Source organism: Corvus kubaryi, unplaced genomic scaffold, assembly GCF_017639235.1.
Source record: "Corvus kubaryi isolate FWS band 111438036 unplaced genomic scaffold, C.kubaryi_AGA036_p1.0 37397, whole genome shotgun sequence".
Lineage (NCBI taxonomy): Eukaryota > Metazoa > Chordata > Aves > Passeriformes > Corvidae > Corvus > Corvus kubaryi.
The window spans coordinates 1,298,242-1,315,379 of record NW_024581136.1 but is presented as its reverse complement, the minus strand read 5'-3'; the positions used below and the strand labels follow the sequence as shown (position 1 = coordinate 1,315,379).

The 17,138-nt window shown below is 47.7% G+C and overlaps 1 protein-coding gene and 1 long non-coding RNA gene across 3 annotated transcripts; one reads left to right on the top strand and one right to left on the bottom strand.

Moving 5' to 3' along the window:
• Positions 1-1,262: 1,262 nt before the first annotated feature.
• LOC121671272 lies at positions 1,263-11,250 on the top strand. The gene is made up of 4 exons (XR_006018463.1): positions 1,263-2,472; positions 5,917-6,025; positions 9,696-9,782; positions 11,077-11,250. It is a non-coding gene; the product is annotated as an uncharacterized LOC121671272 (long non-coding RNA).
• A 2,145-nt stretch (positions 11,251-13,395) lies between these two features.
• Positions 13,396-15,095, bottom strand: HES6 (hes family bHLH transcription factor 6). 2 transcript variants are annotated; one of them, XM_042042393.1, is made up of 4 exons: positions 14,984-15,095; positions 14,816-14,902; positions 14,659-14,740; positions 14,041-14,574 (listed from the first exon to the last, which is right to left on the bottom strand). In XM_042042393.1, the coding sequence occupies exons 1-4, from the start codon at positions 15,047-15,049 to the stop codon at positions 14,141-14,143; spliced, it is 669 nt and encodes a 222-aa protein (XP_041898327.1). In that variant the 5' UTR covers positions 15,050-15,095; the 3' UTR covers positions 14,041-14,140. The 2 variants fall into 2 exon arrangements, with proteins under 2 accessions (XP_041898326.1, XP_041898327.1); XM_042042392.1 differs by lacking the exon at positions 14,659-14,740 and having other exon boundaries at positions 13,396-14,574.
• Between the last annotated feature and the right edge of the window lie 2,043 nt (positions 15,096-17,138).

The following is a 17,138-nucleotide window of genomic DNA, read 5'->3' as shown; positions in this document are numbered from 1 at the left end:
GTTATAAGACCTTCATTAACTCTTTTTCTCCATGGCTGTGTTTTGAGAGGTTTGTGGAATTTTTAAATAGAGCAAGCTAATACGAGCCCTGATTTGGTCATAAAAGACCCAGATACTTCTGTAAGCTGCAAAATCAAGGTGTTTGGGTGCCACAAAACAGGTCGGCACACAGGTGAATTGCCTTCACACCAAGGGGAGAATGGTGGTGGTGTGCACTTAATTGCCAAGACATGCATTTTAAAACATGCTTGTTCAACACATCATCCAAGTGCCTTTGAAGTCCTCTGAATTAACCCTAAATTTGTGGGCAGTTCTGTGTATGTCTGAGAACACTTTTGTCCTAACAGCACCTCGGTTCCTTGCTCAGGTGAGCATGCGGAGGGGAGATGTGTTGATGAAGCTCTTGACAGAACTACAAACCTGAGTGTCACCCACGTGAACAGGGTACCTGTGCCACTTGGGAGGTGCTGGCATTTGGATGCAAGTTCTGGTAACTGATACAGAACCTTGGGAGAACTGAGGTGCTGCTGGTGGGATAAACTACCAGGTACTTCTGCTTTTGGTAATTTTTTATTTCAATTGTAAATGTAATAAGAGTACGAGTTACATTTAACTTCAGGTATTCAGGTACTCCTCCCTGGTGAGGTGCCTTCTGCACCCAGAGACAAGGGCTTGTACTGCAGAGCTTTTGGGAGGAGCCTTTGTCCGAGTTTTCTCCCACCTCAGTAGCCCCTAGGTGTCACTGGTGTCCTGGGATCATCTTTGGCAGCGTTGCCACCCCTGTTTGTCTTTATTCAGCTTCCTGTATGTTGGGGCTGTTGAGTTTGCTATGACATTATTTGATGTGAAGTGAAAGCTCTGTGGCTTGAATTTCAAATAAGATGATGAGAAAGTTCATGCTGAAGAGCTGTTGGCCCAACGACAGTGAATGCAAACATAACCTCTCCTTGGAAAAGGGAAACAGATTGCTGAAAGCATCAGATTTTAGTCCACTTAACAGCTGTCATGAATTTGGAGGTGAAAAAAGGTGCTGTCCTTACTGAGAATTAAGATCCTTGATTTTTAGTTCGTCTCTAGCAAGGGTGGAAAGAACCCAATGCACTGATAAGCCTCTGACCCAAAAAAGAACATGGTGAAATGAGTTGCATGTTTGTGGCAAAGTAACAAACAGATGACTTAAAGGAGAATAAGGTTTGTGGGTGTAACTTCCAGAAATTCCACTGTTTCATTGATCACAAGTGCTTAGGAGCTTAAGAAATTTATTCAGTATATTGAACAAGGCAATGAACAGCTCAGAAGCTCCTTTTTCTCGGGGGCTGTGGAAGAGGACCTTATTTTTAGGGGTGGTAACACAAGGTGTGTAACAGCTTTGTCTGTGCTTCCCTGAAACAACTTAAAATACCAAACAAACAAAAAACTAAAACCAAACTTCTCCAGGCTTTCTAAGTGGAAAAGTAACATAAGACTGGGTCGAAACTGAGACAGCTGAACTCTTAATCATGGGTATTTCTCTTGGTATCTGCTGATAAAACATGAGCTCCATCAGGCTGCTCTGTGCAATAGCAGTGTGTGTGGTGAAGTTTCATTCTCCAGTATTTCTGGCTCTGTAGTTGCAGACAGAGAAGCTGCTGTGGCAGCACATGAATAGTGTTGAACCTTAGTGGATAATACAAAGTGTGAAAACACTTGCCACTCACTTAGAGAGAAAATGCCTTTTAGCTGAAGGACACATTGTGAAAGAGGCCCAGTGTCCTGAGGCAGGTGCCGTGGCATTGCTGATGGATGTCCAGGGGTGGGTACAATGCTGTCTGTGTAGTGCAGAAAGGGGAAATGAGCAGTGCTCCAGAGCTCAAGCACCTGCTGCAGCTGGGGTGAAGGGTTTGGTGGGGCAGCCACTACACCCTCAGCCTTAGGGGGATGTACTGCTTTGCACTTCATTTGTTTTCATTTCTTTTGGAGACAAATACATGGGTGGGTTAAAATTTCCTGGTATTCCAGGATTTGTCAAGGTGTACTTCTTGCTCTCCAGTCTGTAGTAAAACAGGATACACTGAATTTATTACTCTCTTTAAATTGTTACAGTGGTCTAAAAGTAAACTGCTTGTGTTGCTGTTGCACTGCCTGCTTCAAAAATTCTCCTTCTGTCCAAGAACTTACTGGCTATGCTTTTCCTTTTTAAAGAACCTATCTGACTAATGCTTGTCTAAGGTGAGGTCTACTGCTTTCCCTTCTGTTGTCACCAGATGACTCCCTTGGAAATCTGTGGCCTTTTTGCATAGGGTACTGGATAAATTTAGCAAATGTACTTCTCTAATTGGCTGTAGTCTTTAATTTGCTTAGCTGTAGGAAGCAGAAGAAGGGTTGGGTGGGTGGCCTGTGCCTACCCCTGCTCTGGTGTAGAGGAGCACTGGGACTGGAGCGGCTCAGTTGTGTGGAGCCTGGTGGGACGGACTCGGTTCTTTCAGCTTCCAGGTAAGTGGTGTGGGTTACACAGGCATTTACACTAATGATTTAATCTGAGCCATCTGTCCATTCTGTTTGCTGTGACTCGTGTTCCTCCTGACTGCCTCTCTCTAGCTTTTAAGTGTTTGCAGTTTTGTTGGGAGCATATAAAGACTGAGGCTGACGCACGCATAAATTAGGCTCAGGACTTTCTTTGTGCTTGTGTTAATAAACTTCTCTCACCTCTTCTAACTTTCAGTCTCAATTTTGAATACTGGCAGATCTGCCCTCACATATTTTGGAAAACTGTTCTTTCATGGTTTAGTTGCATTTCTAAATTAGGTAAAAAACCAGAGGCTTCTGATGAAAATGGTTAATTAGATTGCAGAGTAGTAACTTCGTGCTGAGCAGTACCTGCAATGCAGAGGTACTGTTTCTTCTAGAGTCCTAAAATACATAGTTTGTTTCTGCAGCAGTACAGGATTCTAGGAAATAAAATCATGTTATTTTTCTCTTGCGGTGAGAGAACACGTATAATTTACTATACCAACCAGTATATTTCAGTATCAAATGGTATGTAAGTGAACCATTTTGTAGTTTTCATTGTTCAATGGAATAGCTATCTTCTAGTGTAGTTTCTCTTCCTGTTTAGGCTAAATGGGGTTTCAATTTACTTTAAAAAAAAAAAAAAAAAAATCTCTCCGGGAAATAATGGAGTTTAAAAAAACCCCAAACATATCTGCCTCAGGGCATGGAAAACCTAGGAATGACCTGAAATGGCTCTGGCTGCAGGAAGAGCTTTAGAGTGTCGTGGAGGGCTCAATAAGGAGCCCAGCTCTGATGCTGCTCTGCCTGTGCCTTCAGGGCCTCGTACAGAGACTCAGTTCCCAGCCTGGGGCCAAACGCAGCATCTTCTGTATTGCAATTTGTGCGTTTAAAAAGCATATGGCGTGACACAATGCGGGGAGCAGGGACAATGGGAGGAATGTGGCCATCGGGAGTTATTTCCAGTGTCTATACGCAGTTGTCTTTACAAGCCTCCTCCTTTTTTGTGTTCTGAAGAGCTGCTGCCTGCCTGTGAATAGGGAAGACTTTGTCCCAGCTGCTCAGAGCAGGGCCGGGAGGGGAGGGGGGGGCGGGCAGGAGAGCCTTCTGTTCAGATCTGATTTCTAGGGAGATGCACGCTTCTTCCTAAACTCCACATCCCTGCAGGCGGCTGACGGCTGCAAAACTTCTGTTCACTCTTGGTTGCCTTGAAATTCTTTTGCCTCCCTTCCTTTTAGCGACAAATCCAAGTATAAATACATTTATTTTAGAATTGTGCTGAAATTTTTTAACTGCCAAAGCCCCGTGGCAATACTGAAGGATTCCCACATCATGTAAAGAACTAGGAAATTCTTCCGTTGTCTTTAGCTTCCATTGTCTTTTAGTATACAAAAAGATGGTTACTAAACTCTTTTCAATAAAGGCTTCTAAAGCTTTGGATGTAGTCAGGCAGTGAATTTCATATTATTTTAGTAATAAATACCTTGCATTACATGAACAGTGAATTTAAAGGAGTTCAGCTATAAAGACCTGATTAGGAACACGCATATGAACAACATTGTTTTATTAGTCTTACCAGTCTGCCTAAAATACCTGTCCTGTGTGTGCTCTACCATTAGGAGGTGATGCTTAAGTCTTAAATTTAAATAGTAGAATTTTTAGGGATTTCTGGCTTGGATTTTTAAGGGAAATCTGTTTGCTTGTTTGGCTTTTTCTTTTTTTTTTTTTTTTTTTTTTTTTTTTTTTTTTTTTTTTTTGGTCTGATAGTCTCTTAGCTAACAGCCAGGATAAAGGTGTCCATATCTCAATCTGAGAAAACCATTTATAGTCTCGCATCGATTTCATGGCAGAATGATATAAATTGAAGCAGACTGCATACTGTAAATGGTTTTACAGGTTTCACTTACTGACAGAATTAGTTTGATGAAGTGATATATGACTGCCTTTATCACCTAATTTAGTGTTCATAGGCCTGTGAAGTTTATGGTGTTACCTTTCACTCATTACACTGACAAGCGTGGCTTTGCAGGTAGAGTCTGTTTGGGTGGATTTGACAGGATCAAAGAGCCCAAAGGCTCAGGAAGTTGTCAAACATTGACGCTACCCACGGTGCCTTCTGAGGGGACAAACTGCAGCCATGCAGGGGAGTTTGGGGTATCTTGGGCACCGTAAATCTACTCCATGGCTGAATAAGCTGCCAGTAAATCAGGGGCAGGAAGTGCAGCACTGATCTGGTTTGAGAAGGGCCCATAAATGGAGGTGGCACTTGTCACCTCGATAATTTATACAGTCCAGCTTGCTTATTCAAGCATTTCCAAAGAAAACTTGTAAAACTTTCAGATGTAAAATTTGTCTTTCAGTTGAGAGGAGAGTATGAGGGAGAGAGGTCTGTACTATTTGTTCTGCAGGGGTACTCCCAGGAGTATGGATGCAAGAGCCTTCCCCAAATTCTGCAGGCTTTATCAACACATAGCGGTGACTTGAAGCTGGTTGCCAAAACTTACTGTGAGTAAATTGCTGTAATTAAATGTATCCCCAGCCCTCCAAGCATTGTGTGTTTCTGTACTGCTAAGGCTTTTAGATAAGGCTGGGGTTGAACTGTGTCACCTGGGCTATATATAGAAGGTGGCAGTTTGCTGCTCTTGGAAACATTTGGGTTGTTGCACTCTGGTTTGTGACTTTCATGAAAGAATTGGAGGAAGAGGATAATAACACAGCTCCAAAGGGCACTGCCTCTTTGAAACTGCTTAACGCTGCCTTTTAAAAAATGGTTTTATCAACAGCAAAATACAATTTTTCTTTCTTTGGGTGAGATACAGGGGTGCTTGTCAGAGAGAATTTGAGAAAGAAACAAAGATGAATCCCTCTTGAGGCCTGAGGATGTTTGGACCGTCAGGAACAGTTTAATTGAATAGAAGTGAGGAGTTGTTAAAGTACAGGCAGAAAAGAAGGACGCAGGGTTAAATCTGTGTGTGTCTATAATCTGTGACCATAACAAACGAGAAAGCTGTCAAAATAGGGAAAGTTGGGATTGCCCTGTGTCTAGACAAAAAATCAGAACAAAAAAATTTAAGGAGGACAGAGAAAAGTTTAGAGCTTTTGGTAAAAGAAGCTACAGCTGCAGAACCCAATCCCACGAAGGGCTGTGTTCATCTGGGCTGTGTGCTAAGCTGCATTGTCAGATCAGTACAGATCTGAACTTTAAGGCAGCATGAGTCAAATCAAAACTGTGTGTCCAGGCACTTCAGATTTGGTTGCTTCGAAAACCAACCCCCAAGTAAGTAATTGGGCTGCTTGAATCTCTTTGCAGATTTATTCAGAAAAATGTCTAAAATAACATTGTCCAGACGGTTCCTTAATATCAAATGTTCTCTGACAACACCACCAGTAAGTACAAAACATGTATAAAATGATACTCTTTTGTTCCAGGGGAAGGACAGGGGAAGTGAAGCCCTTCCGCTTTTGAAGGTGTGTTTGATTTCATGCTGCTCAGATGCCATGGTTACAAGCACTGCAGAAAACAAACCCCAAGCACCAGGTAGGCTCTCTCCATGTTCTCCACCAGTTCCCATTTCCCTGCCCATTACTGAGATTCTAACAGGAAATGGAGCAAGGTTGAAGGCCCATGTGTTTCAGCATCAAAAAGGACCAGAAGTCAAAATCTTTTAATTTGGGCCAGAAAGCCAAATCTCCCCATTACACTGTAGGATTCTGCTACATTTCTAGGGGGGGGATGTAGTGTGAGCAACAGTTTTGTTTTGGTTTCTCACCAGCAAAAAATGAAGGAAAGGTGAAGACAGCACACTTGGTGGAGACTTTCTCACAAACTGGTATGTTTCCCCAGAAGTGGTGGAACAAACTGGGATCCACGGCTAAACCCCTTCTTGCTTGGCCAGCCATTGCTGTGTTCTCATGGCAAGGACCTGTGTGCCACTCCATGTGCTCAGTGACTGTGCAAATGCTGCACTGGAAAAGTCACAGCAGGACTACCAGACCAGGGAGTCCACCTGTTTGTGTAGACAAGATCTAAAAGCACCTGGCATGGAATCTAATGTATTCAAGGAGGGAGCCAATACCTGAGAATTCCCGTGGTATTGCCAGCACTGCAGGGATCCATTTTCCTAGGGCAGGCAATAGGCATGCAAGCATTGTGTTTGGGAGGGGAAGGGGAAGAACAGAAAACCCACACCAAACCAAAGAATGCTTGACTATATGTAACTTTTTTTCTTTCCTGATCTACTTATTTTGCATGACATGGATTATGTTTGTTTGCATATTTCATTTTCCATCTGGCCTATGTCATTTGCATCTATTAATTTTAAATGCATTTGTGTGGCTGAGTCAGAGTGGTCATTGCTAGGCTGACCAAGGAGAACCCTTCTCTGAAATGTTCAGTGTTGGGTGGAATTTAACGAATCTGTTTGGGTGACCAAAGAGAACAAGTAGAGTGTATGCATCTGTCATTCACCCATCAACACTTGCTCTTCATGTAAGACCTTAGTGATTCATCCAGTACCTGAGTCTCATAATATTTAAGTCATAGGAGACTTGGGAATGTAAAATTTGAGGAGGGTTTTTCAGATGAATTGGCCAGTTAGGCAGAAAAACTCCGACCTTGAGAGACACATGACCAGTTCTCCATTAATGTAATTCTGAGGTTAAAGTCACACTGCCTGAATACAGAATGGAGGGAAGAGTGTCTGGCAGCAGACTCCATCCTGGGAAACTGAGAAGATTTTGCTTGTTTTGAGTGCACTTACTTGAATTTAATGTACGATACAAATTAAATGCAAGAAAACATTGGCTTGATTCAACAGCAGTCATTCCTGTGGCTGGCAGTAAGAGGCTTGATTTTAGGGAAGATTTGACAGTTCTGAGAGGTCAGCAGATGCTCTGGCCTTACAGATTCATTCTCCCTCATAGTCTAAATAAGAGTTCTTTAGTCCCCTTCCCTTTTTCCTTTGCCCTTTGCCTCTCTGTACTATGAAATTATTGATTTTAACAGCTGTAAATTGGTGTGTGACTGTATAAACCCATAAAAGACACATGGAAGTTGTTGGTAAATTCTGGTTTTATCACCTTTCTCCTCAAGAAACCCTGAGATAATATTTCTCCCTTCTTTGTATAGCTCTCGATAGAACTAAACAAGACCAAACTGTTATTGGCTCTGATTATAACAACTTGCACATCAGCATGATGTTTTTGTTGCATCTTTTAAAAAACATAAATAAATCCCAAGGTGTTAAAGCAAGCAGGTACATATTGCTGGAAATGAATCTAATAGACCTTCTAGCAAAAAGCTGACAATTAAGAATTTGGTTGGTGGTTTTTGTTTGCTTTTTTTTTAAAGGGGTTCGGGGAGTAGATTGTAATTTCATCAATAGAGAGAGGAGTGGTGCTTCTGGGAAGGAACTCAGTCCTGAGTAAGCACAGAGCAGCATTAGGGACTTGGGTTTTTGCACTGTGTTTTCCCTTTGCCACTGGAGTTTTGTAGCTGTGGAGCGACGCTCCGGCTCGGCGCTGGCTGAAAGGATGTGAATCATTTTTCCTGCTTCCTGCAGCAGTTGAAAGTGCAGTGTGTCCCACTGCTCCTGAGTCACCGTGGCTGGCTGTGCTCGGTGGCAGCCACTGTGGTCACTGTGAGATAGCAGAGCAGCAGCTGTGCAGCCCTGCTGGGGGTGCCAGGCCCACCAGGTGTGGTGTGGGAGTGCTTGTGCCCTTTGGGTCTTAAAACCTTCTCTTTGAGACTAAGTGCATTCAGGAGCTTTCCAAATTCTGTGTCACTTTCTATAAAGCTTACTGGGAACTAAAGGACATCCTGGGTACTCTGTAGAGGTACCCTAAGGCTCCTGAGGAGTCTTGGACTTCAATGAGAACGTGTGTTGGCTTAGTAAGAAATGCTGGTTCAACTGAGGGATTAATGAGTAGGAGGCTTGCAGCTGCTTGGGGAGTAGCAGCTCCTCAGCAGAGATTTGCTCCAGAATCCTAGATTTTGGTAACAAGCTGTGTGCTCCCTCTGCATGGATGAGGGGATTCAATTATGCTCCTTTTCTGACCAGTTAATCTGCTCCTGTGAACGACAGAGAGAATCTGGACCAGGCTCATGGGTGTAAAGTAGTCTCAGGCTCCTGGTACTGTGCTGGCATCTGCTGAGGATCTGTTGAGCAGGAAAGGAATCTGAGTATGTTGTTTTGGAAAGTGGCAGTGTGTAGGTAGATATTATCAATGTTGGGGTCAGCCATGAGTAATGAGGCTGCCAAGGGTGGTTGTAAACATCAAGTAACATTTGCAGGCCCAAAGGAGGCAAATTTGCTCAACTTGTGTGATTCGGTCCTTGATGAGACGTGGAGGCTGTGAACAACCTCTCCTCACTGGTGGAAGAGTTTGATGGGGCTGCTGATGGAGTTGATGTGTCTCTTCTGGGCTTCCCCCCCTTCTCAGTATGTGGAACATTGATTACAAAACCTGTTGCGTGGTGACCGTGGAAGGGGTTTCATAGTGACTTTGCTCAGCACAGGCTGGTTCTGGTGAACTTAGCTTAGGCTAGGAAGATTGGAAGGCTGAAGTTTTATTTGTGTGTGTGTCTCAGTCATGGATGGTGCAAAGCCCAAAACACAGCCAGGCTTCTACAGGGGCCACAAGAAGCTGAAACCCATTCAGGAACTCCTGAGTGGGCACACTGGCTCTGGGTGATGCCCAGCGATGTCCCTTCCCACTCAGTGGGCACAGGCACATCATTTTAAGGATGCTTTAAGCTGTGCCTCTCTGGTGATGATTTTAAATTAGGCTCCTCTGCTTTGTACTTCAGCGGTGCAGGAGCTTTGCAGAGTTCAGCTGGGGGTGACTGAATCTGTGCAATTCCTGAAGTGGCCCGTGAATGCATGTTTGAAGATGCCTTAGGTCTGAGCTTTCTCAGATACAAAGAAAACAACTCTCCTTGCTTTCTAACTTATATTTTAGCCAGAGACCAATGCAAAAACTATAAAACCGCAAATTGAGTTAATTTTACACTTAAGAAATCTGAGGCCAGAAGGGATCAGTTAATGTAATTACTTGTATGTTGTTGTTTTACTAAGTAGTTTTTGTTTGTAACGAAAGCAACTTGTATTTGCTTCTGGAAATACATTCTGTCTCACTTGACATTAAAAGAAAGGAAATACATTACTTCTTCTAGTGTCTAACTTCAATCTTTTTCCTTCTCATTTCAGACAATCTTGACCTACTATCTGGGTCTTGGCACTTAAGGCTCTATGTTTTGATTAAAAGACTTTTTGAAGCCATGACTTCCTCACCTGGTAAGTGAGCTATAGAACATGTGTAATGCAACATAGGCAGTATAACTAATCAAATCACCCTCAGTCATCATCTTGTTTAACTAAATTAACTTAAGGCCTCAGGCTGTGAGGTGTATTTTCATGTTTGAATGTTTTCTGAACCAGCTTGGGGTTTTTTTAACCTCCTTAAAATGCAGTGCAATGAATTTCATTTGCTGAAAACTATAATGAAATGCTAATGTTGTATAGGGAGCTAAAATCTCATGGAAGGAGAGAGACAATTTTCCCCCCTTTGCTTTTTCTTTAGCTTAGCTCATGCAGAAGCCTGAGAAGCTCAAAGTGGACAATTTAGTGACACTATCCATTTAGATAACTGTGGACTCGGGAAGTTGCTAGAGGATGCAACTTGGAACCAGGCATCTCAGGCAAAAAAAAAAAAAAAGATAATATCTCTTAGGAGGACGGGTAGGCTTCTGGTGAAGAGAGCTGGATTAGTGTGTGAAACCATTGTGCTCTGCTGTGGAGCAAGATGAGAACAGGAGTTGTGCTGCTCAGCCCAGTTGTTTTCATCTCCAGAGAAAAGAGCAGTGGCTTGGACACAAGTTTTGGTGTGTTCCAGCAGCTGAACACGGGATTTGTAAAACCTGTGTGTCTGCAGGGCAGAGGAGCAGTCAGGACTGGAGAGCTGCTTCTGTGCGTGTGCAGAGCTGTGCTTGGACATGGGCCCAAACACTGGGAAATCCTGAAACTGGGCTCCAACAGCTGGAGCTGTCAAGAGTGGATGGCCCCTTGGGGATGTAGGGTTGTTTTCTGGGCAGAGTTTACCATAACATGGCAAGGCTCTGGGTGCCAGGATTAACCAACACTCATTCCAGCACTTCTCATAGGAATAAATCCTCCTTGATGTTTGATACTGTTCTGCTAACAGCAGCATCTTGGGTGGCAAGAAATGTAAGCTGTGTTACACACAGGAACCAACTGCCTGCTTAGCAGAGATTTGCTGCATGATGTCTGTGCATCCCCTAGACCTGCTGCTGAGGCCTGGGCTGGTTTTATTCTTCTGTCCTTTTAATTGGAATAGAGACTGAAACATTTATTTGGAGAGGGAGACTGCAGAGAGCTGCAGGATGCTTGCTAGTGGGAGATGAAAGAAGATATAAGTTGATTTGTATGCTTTAAAAGCTTGATCTTGCCTCCTGGCTAGAGGCTCTGATGAAAGACCTGGTACACGTTGCCAAGAGGCTGGGAGGAGGTTTGAACTGTAAGTCTTCCCAGCTGACCTGGTCTAACAAGGAGCATTTTCCCCCTGTAACAGGTGTGAGTGACTGACATGCAAAGAGAGGGGAAAATGAGCCCTTCTTTCTATTATTCTTCACCTGCATATCAAACGAGAGGAGTCCTGTTAGAGTGCTGCCTCTCTCTCCTTTTACAAGGCAGTGCACTGTCAGATCAGACAGTCTGTTTGTATTACTTTGGAATGGAAAAGAATAAAGGCAGTTTCTATAAAGAAGGACTTGAAAAGGCTTCCCTGTTTTTTCATCAGAGCTGTTGGAAACCTTCCTTCCCCACACTGCCCCTTCTCTAGTCCCACCCCCAAAATGCTCACCTCTTCCTGCCTTTGTCAGGGAAGTGTCAGATTTGACAGCTTTGCAGTAAGGTACAGAAATGCAAATGGACAAATCCAGCAACACCTAATCAGAGGATGTAAACTTTCTGTGAACCTAATTTGTGGATTTAGAAAAAAAAGGCATATTGCTAACACGTTTCTAAAATGCTTTTGACACTACTGAAAAACTCCTAATAGTACTCTCTGACCTGGCTTTTCTTTTCAGCCGGTGGAGGACTGGTAAGTGCTCAGGGGAAAGGCCTGTACTCCCTCTGCTCTTCCCAACCATTTCAGCTTTGGGAAAGCAGCTGTCCAGGTGGCCTCACAGCCCTGCTGCCTGGTTCTTCCTGCAGCAGAGGGAACGGGTGTGCCCAGGTCTCCAGCCGGTGTGGTCCATGTGCAGGGAGCCAGCCTGGGAAGGTTACCCTGGGTGTGGGAAGGACAGCAGCATAAGCAGGAATGGGTGAGGCAGCAGGTACCTGGGAAGACCAGCTTTGGCTGCCATTCTCCAAGGGCAGCAGAGGGCAAGGTAAGCACCATACCTGCAGTGCTGAGCAGAGATGACTTTGCTTCAAGCTGCCCCCCCCAGTCCCTGCTGTAACCAAAGCTGGCACTTTCATGTTGACGCTGGGTTCTGTTTCTGTCACCAAAGTGTCAGGATTTGCACTTGCTTTCACAGGAGCCCTAACACGAGGGTCTTTCATCTCATGGAAATGAAGCCAAGCCAAGCTGCCTCTGGTGTTCCTGCAGCAGTGGCGAGGGCAGAGCGGCTGCCCTGGCCCAGGATCAACCCTGGATGTCACTGCTGAAGGCAGTGAGTTCAAGGCAGTGTCTGAGTGCTGTTGTGAGCCACAGGCTCGGTCATGTTAAGGAACTGGGCTGTGGCTTTACCTCCCTCTAGAAGGTCGTTCATGGAAAGGGCCTTTTCCAGCCATTAAAAGTGGGGGGTTCTGGCTGAGCAGGGTAACAATACAGGGTGATGTGCGTGAACTGACCTTGGAGTTACAGGAGGTCTGAGCTAAGCAGGGAGAGTGAAGTATCAAACAAGATGTGATACCTGAGGGAAATAGCTCGATATAAATAAACCTGGACTTGTGCTGGGGCTAGAGCAGTGCAGCCTCAGTCCAAGAGCTCATCTGGTGTGTGGGGTGCTAGTTTTAGTGCAAGTGTCCCAAGCTTCATTTACACTTCAAAGCCCTAACCTCCCTCCCTAAAGCAGAAAGGTCACTACAGAAGCTCTCACCTCCCCTTGCTCAGCTGGTTTTTACCCCTCTTCTCCCAGCTATTTTTATTAATCTGTGGGGTTATTAACAAAGGTACATGTCCAGTCCCTTGGTAATTAGGTTGCTTCCTTTCTTGCTTGTTCTAGGTTTGGGAACTTCCATGTATTAAGACACTTTACAATCCTTTTTTTCCTCTTTACAATGACAGCTCTCTGAAAGGTATTGTATTGCAGCATAAATAACCTGGCATCTCCCCAAAGTAGAAACCAGGAGGGGTTAAACCTCATGGAGAAGAATGCTGAGGGTCCCCCCTCCAAGCCCCCAGAAACATTAAACAACACTTCCCAAATCCACTGCACACTCTATTCAATGGAGTCTTGTTTTGTTCTCAACAAAAAACAAAAACCAAGCCACCCCCCTGTGAAGTTATGCCCCAGAACAGGATTTGCCTAGCACTTCTGATGCTAGGGCTGTACATGTATGAGCAATGCCTTCAGATGGCAGATCAAGTAGAGTAGGTTTGAGACTGGCATCCAGACCAACCAGCCCCAAAATCTGTGGCCTAAGACCAACCTTAACGAGTGTGACCTTGCTCATGCAATGAACTTAAGTGTCTACTAGAATTAAACAAAAGAAATATTTGAATTCCAATACTTAAGTTAACAATGCTTAGTACAAGCATTAAGTGCTTAATTACCAGCCTTGTTTCCATGGTATACAGACACTGGTGTTAAGAGCCAACAAGAAGGAGCTGTATTTTTAATGTTTTTAAATGAGTTAGAAGCACATCACATTACACAGTATATGCCATGTTGTGAATTCAGGTTTTTTATTAAAGATTAAAAATAAAAAACATTTGACACCCTAATATACATAAAGTCACAATAAACTCAAATGAGCTAAAAGCAAAATGTGCATAAAGACACTCATTTCTAAGAGGCACCCTGCCGCCAATATCTTTTAAAGTATTTGTCTAATTCCACCAGTTTTCTAGTTTTCTTTCCCTCCCCTAAAAGTGAGACTTTAGACTGCTACCAGGTACAGATACTACCCCCACCGCCACCTTTCAGGGGTTTGTGCTATCACTAGAACACTTAAAACCGTGCATGCAGACTTAGCTTGAGCTTCTCCTGGAATTAACCATCATGATTTAAAATGCACAAGGGCTTTTTCTTAAAAGGGTAGCGGTATTTGGGCCACTTCGAAGGGCCAAGAAGAAAGAGACAGGGTTATAAAATAACTGCTATGCCTCCACCAGAGAGCTTTGCTACTACAAACCAACTCCCTCCTCCCCCCATCCTCTCATAAAAACAACCCCTAAAGTTACAAAATGCCCCCCCCACACACACACGGATGAAATGTTAACGCGTTCGCTATTAGGCTGTCAGGGTGTGACAGCGTCGGAGTGCCCGTGGTGCAGTCCCCAGTCAGAGCGCTGCCAGCCGCGCACGCACACACAGCACCCAGCCATGCTCACACAGCCGCGCGTGTGCAGCTGCAGCGGGGGCACCCTGCCCTCCCCCAGTGCGAGGTCTGCCTCCACTCCTCTGTTACCACGGTCTCCACATGGATTTGGGCGAGCCGGGCGAGGGCAGGCCCTGCGTCTGGGACGCGTCCAGTCCGTCCGTGGAGGTCTGGCCCGGCTCGGCCTCCGCCTCGTCCGAGTCGGAGCAGGTCTCTTCGCTGGGAGAGGGCGAGAGCGCCGGGGCAGGCAGAGCCAGGCCCGGGCGGGCTTCGGCCGGCAGGGCCAGCATCTCGCCGGCGGGCCAGGGGCCCAGGGCGGGCTCCCCCAAAACGTCCGTGATCGAGTCCGGGCAGCCGCCCTCATTGAGGGGCATGGACTCCAGCAGGTGGTTAAGCAGCTCGGCGGCCGTGGTGGCGTCGATGCCGGGGCAGCTGGAGACGAAGGTGTGCACCTCGTGCATGCACTGGATGTAGCCAGCGGCGAAGCGCTCGCTGGCGTCGAGGAGCCGCCGCCCGCCCCCTGCGCCGCGGGGGACAGAGAGGGGCGCGGGTGAGGCGCGGGCCGGGCCGGGCGCCCCCCGCCGCCCCCCGGGCCGGCACTCACCGCGGGTGCGGCGCTCCAGCACGGCCCGCACCCGCCGCACCGTCCGCTCCAGCACCTCCGCGTTCTCCAGCTTCGCCTGAAACTAACCCGGGGCGCCGCGGCCGTCAGCGCGGCCCCGGGCCCCGCCGGCCCCCGCCCCGCCTCGCCGCCGCCTCACCTCGCTGTCGGCCAGCAGCAACCGCAGCTCCCGCAGGCTCTCGTTGATGCGCGCCCGGCGCTTCTTCTCCACCAGCGGCTTCCTCGTCTGCGGGGACAACAGCGCCGTCAGCCCCGCCACCCCTCCCGGCCCGGCCCGGCCCCGCCCGCCGCCGCCCCCACCGCTCACCCTCCGGTCAGCGCGGAGCTCCGCGCAGCCCTCGCCCCGCGGCGGGCGGTCCTTGCCCGGCGCCATGGCCGCGCCGCTGGCCCGCTCGTTCCACTCCGCGCCACTCCCGCCCCGCGCCGCCCTTTTTATACCCCGCGATTTGCATGTCAATGAGCCCATTGGCCGCGCCGCGCGGGCAGCGCCGAGCGTTGGCCGAACGGGCCAATGGCGGCCGCGCGCTTTGTCTGCGGCGGGGCGGGGCCGCCGGCGCTGGCGGCTGGAGCGGCCCCGGCCCCGGCCCCGCCACCGCCCGGCGACTCCCGGCCCGGGAGCTGGGAGCGGGACGGGCCCCTGCCAGCAGCGTGCGGCTCCCCGAGGCGGTGGGGCACGTCACTCAGCCCCCATGAACCCCAAACCCCAACGCCCGCTACGAGTTCAGAGCCTTGGAATACCCGTGTGTGCGGCTGGGATGTTCGTGGAACGGAGGGCAGAGTGGGGCCGGCCAGCTGCCGGCGGGGACAGCCGGGCGTCAGCACCGACCTGGGCGTAAAAAGAGTCAGTCTGAGCCGTAACCGAGAACCCGTGGGGCTAGGCAGGCACAGCTGGCCACGGACCCGGGCTTGTCCTGCCCCCATCCCAGTGGATGGGGCGGCTCTCAGGGCCCGGGTGTGGATGCCAGCCCGGGAGGATGCGCTCGTGTTGGCCGTGTCGCAGGGCAGTGCGAGGTACCATGGCTGCTCGCCGGTGCAGCTGTGCCCCGGGGGCTGCCTGCCTTGTGGCCACGGGCAGCTGGGCCCAGAGTGCTCGGTGCCGGCCCTGGCGCGCCGCAGCCGCCCGCCTCCCGTGGCTGAAAGAGCCGGGCAGGCCAGCTTTGTGCGGGTAACTTGATGCTGATGACAGTTGGCAGCTGCAGTTCCCCCAGCAGACTGAGGCAAATAAAAGCATTAAGGGCTCGTCCCCGAGGAGAGCGACAGGTGTTCGCTCCCGCTCCTTTGTTTCCCTCCTTTTATTCTCCTCGCTAATGCATGTCATATTTTTACCGCCCGAAGAAACGGGAGACGCGTCCCCCGCTTGAATCGGCACTGCCGGCACGGAGCCACACGCTCGCCTCCCTCTACGTGTCCGGCATAGTTCCCCTCTTGCCCCAGCTTCCTCGCCGTTTGTCTCGCCATGGAAAGCCCTCTGGCTTTGGTGGCGCTGAGGTTTTCTTTGCGGAGAGGTCTGGCATGAGTTGGAGCACCCACAGCTGCTCAGAGCCCCGGGACTCCGTTAGTTTTTATGGATCCGCACCTGGATCAGTGCCTGGTGAGTCCCGCGTGGCCCAGCGGGTACCGGCACGTGCTCTGGGAGAGGCCGGGGTGGCTCTTACTTTGGCAGTCCCACTGTTGCTTAACTCTCCTTTTCATCTTCAAAGTGCCGTATAAACCTCCGTGCCTGCACTGTGCTAATCCATGTGTGACAGAAAAGCAAGCTGGGATAGAGAAATTCAGCACTGTCTTCCCAAGGCCATCACGGAGTGCATAAGGGATAGAGCCAGTACGTGGGATATCTCTAGCTAGAGACCAAAGCTCAGGCCACTCTTCATTTTGTATCGCAATGGACAGGAAGTGTTATTTTCAGAAAGGTGTTTCTGGTATGTTTCTTCCTTTTATGTTAAAGCATCAGTGCTTGGGTTTTGTCAGAGAGTCTGTTCAGTTGGTGACAAGTTTCCCTGCACCAGGCAGGAGCAGAGTGGGATGTACTGGGGGCTGGGTGTCTAAATCTGTCCTTCTACTTTTGATGCGCCTAATTCTCTGTGTAACACAATGTGGAAACCAGCTCATTCTTTTTGATGATATAATTAATGCTGGCTAAGCAGAAATGCTGTTTGGACCAGGCCAGAACATTTTTGTATTTAAGCGAGTAGAGACACCTGTGACCATTCTGCGTCTGGTTGATGCATACTTAGCCTACCTAACTGGCAGGGGAAAACCAGGATAGTATGCGTGCAAACTGCAGCAAAATAATGGGTGTCACAATTTTGAAGGAACTGTCTTTGTTCTGAACCAAAACTAGGCACATAAGGTCGTCAGAGGTGTAAAGAAACACACAGATGCACACACGTTTGTGAAATGTGCAGTAACACACAATATCTGTAATCGTTGGTAAAAGATGAACTCCAAGCATTTGCGAGCTT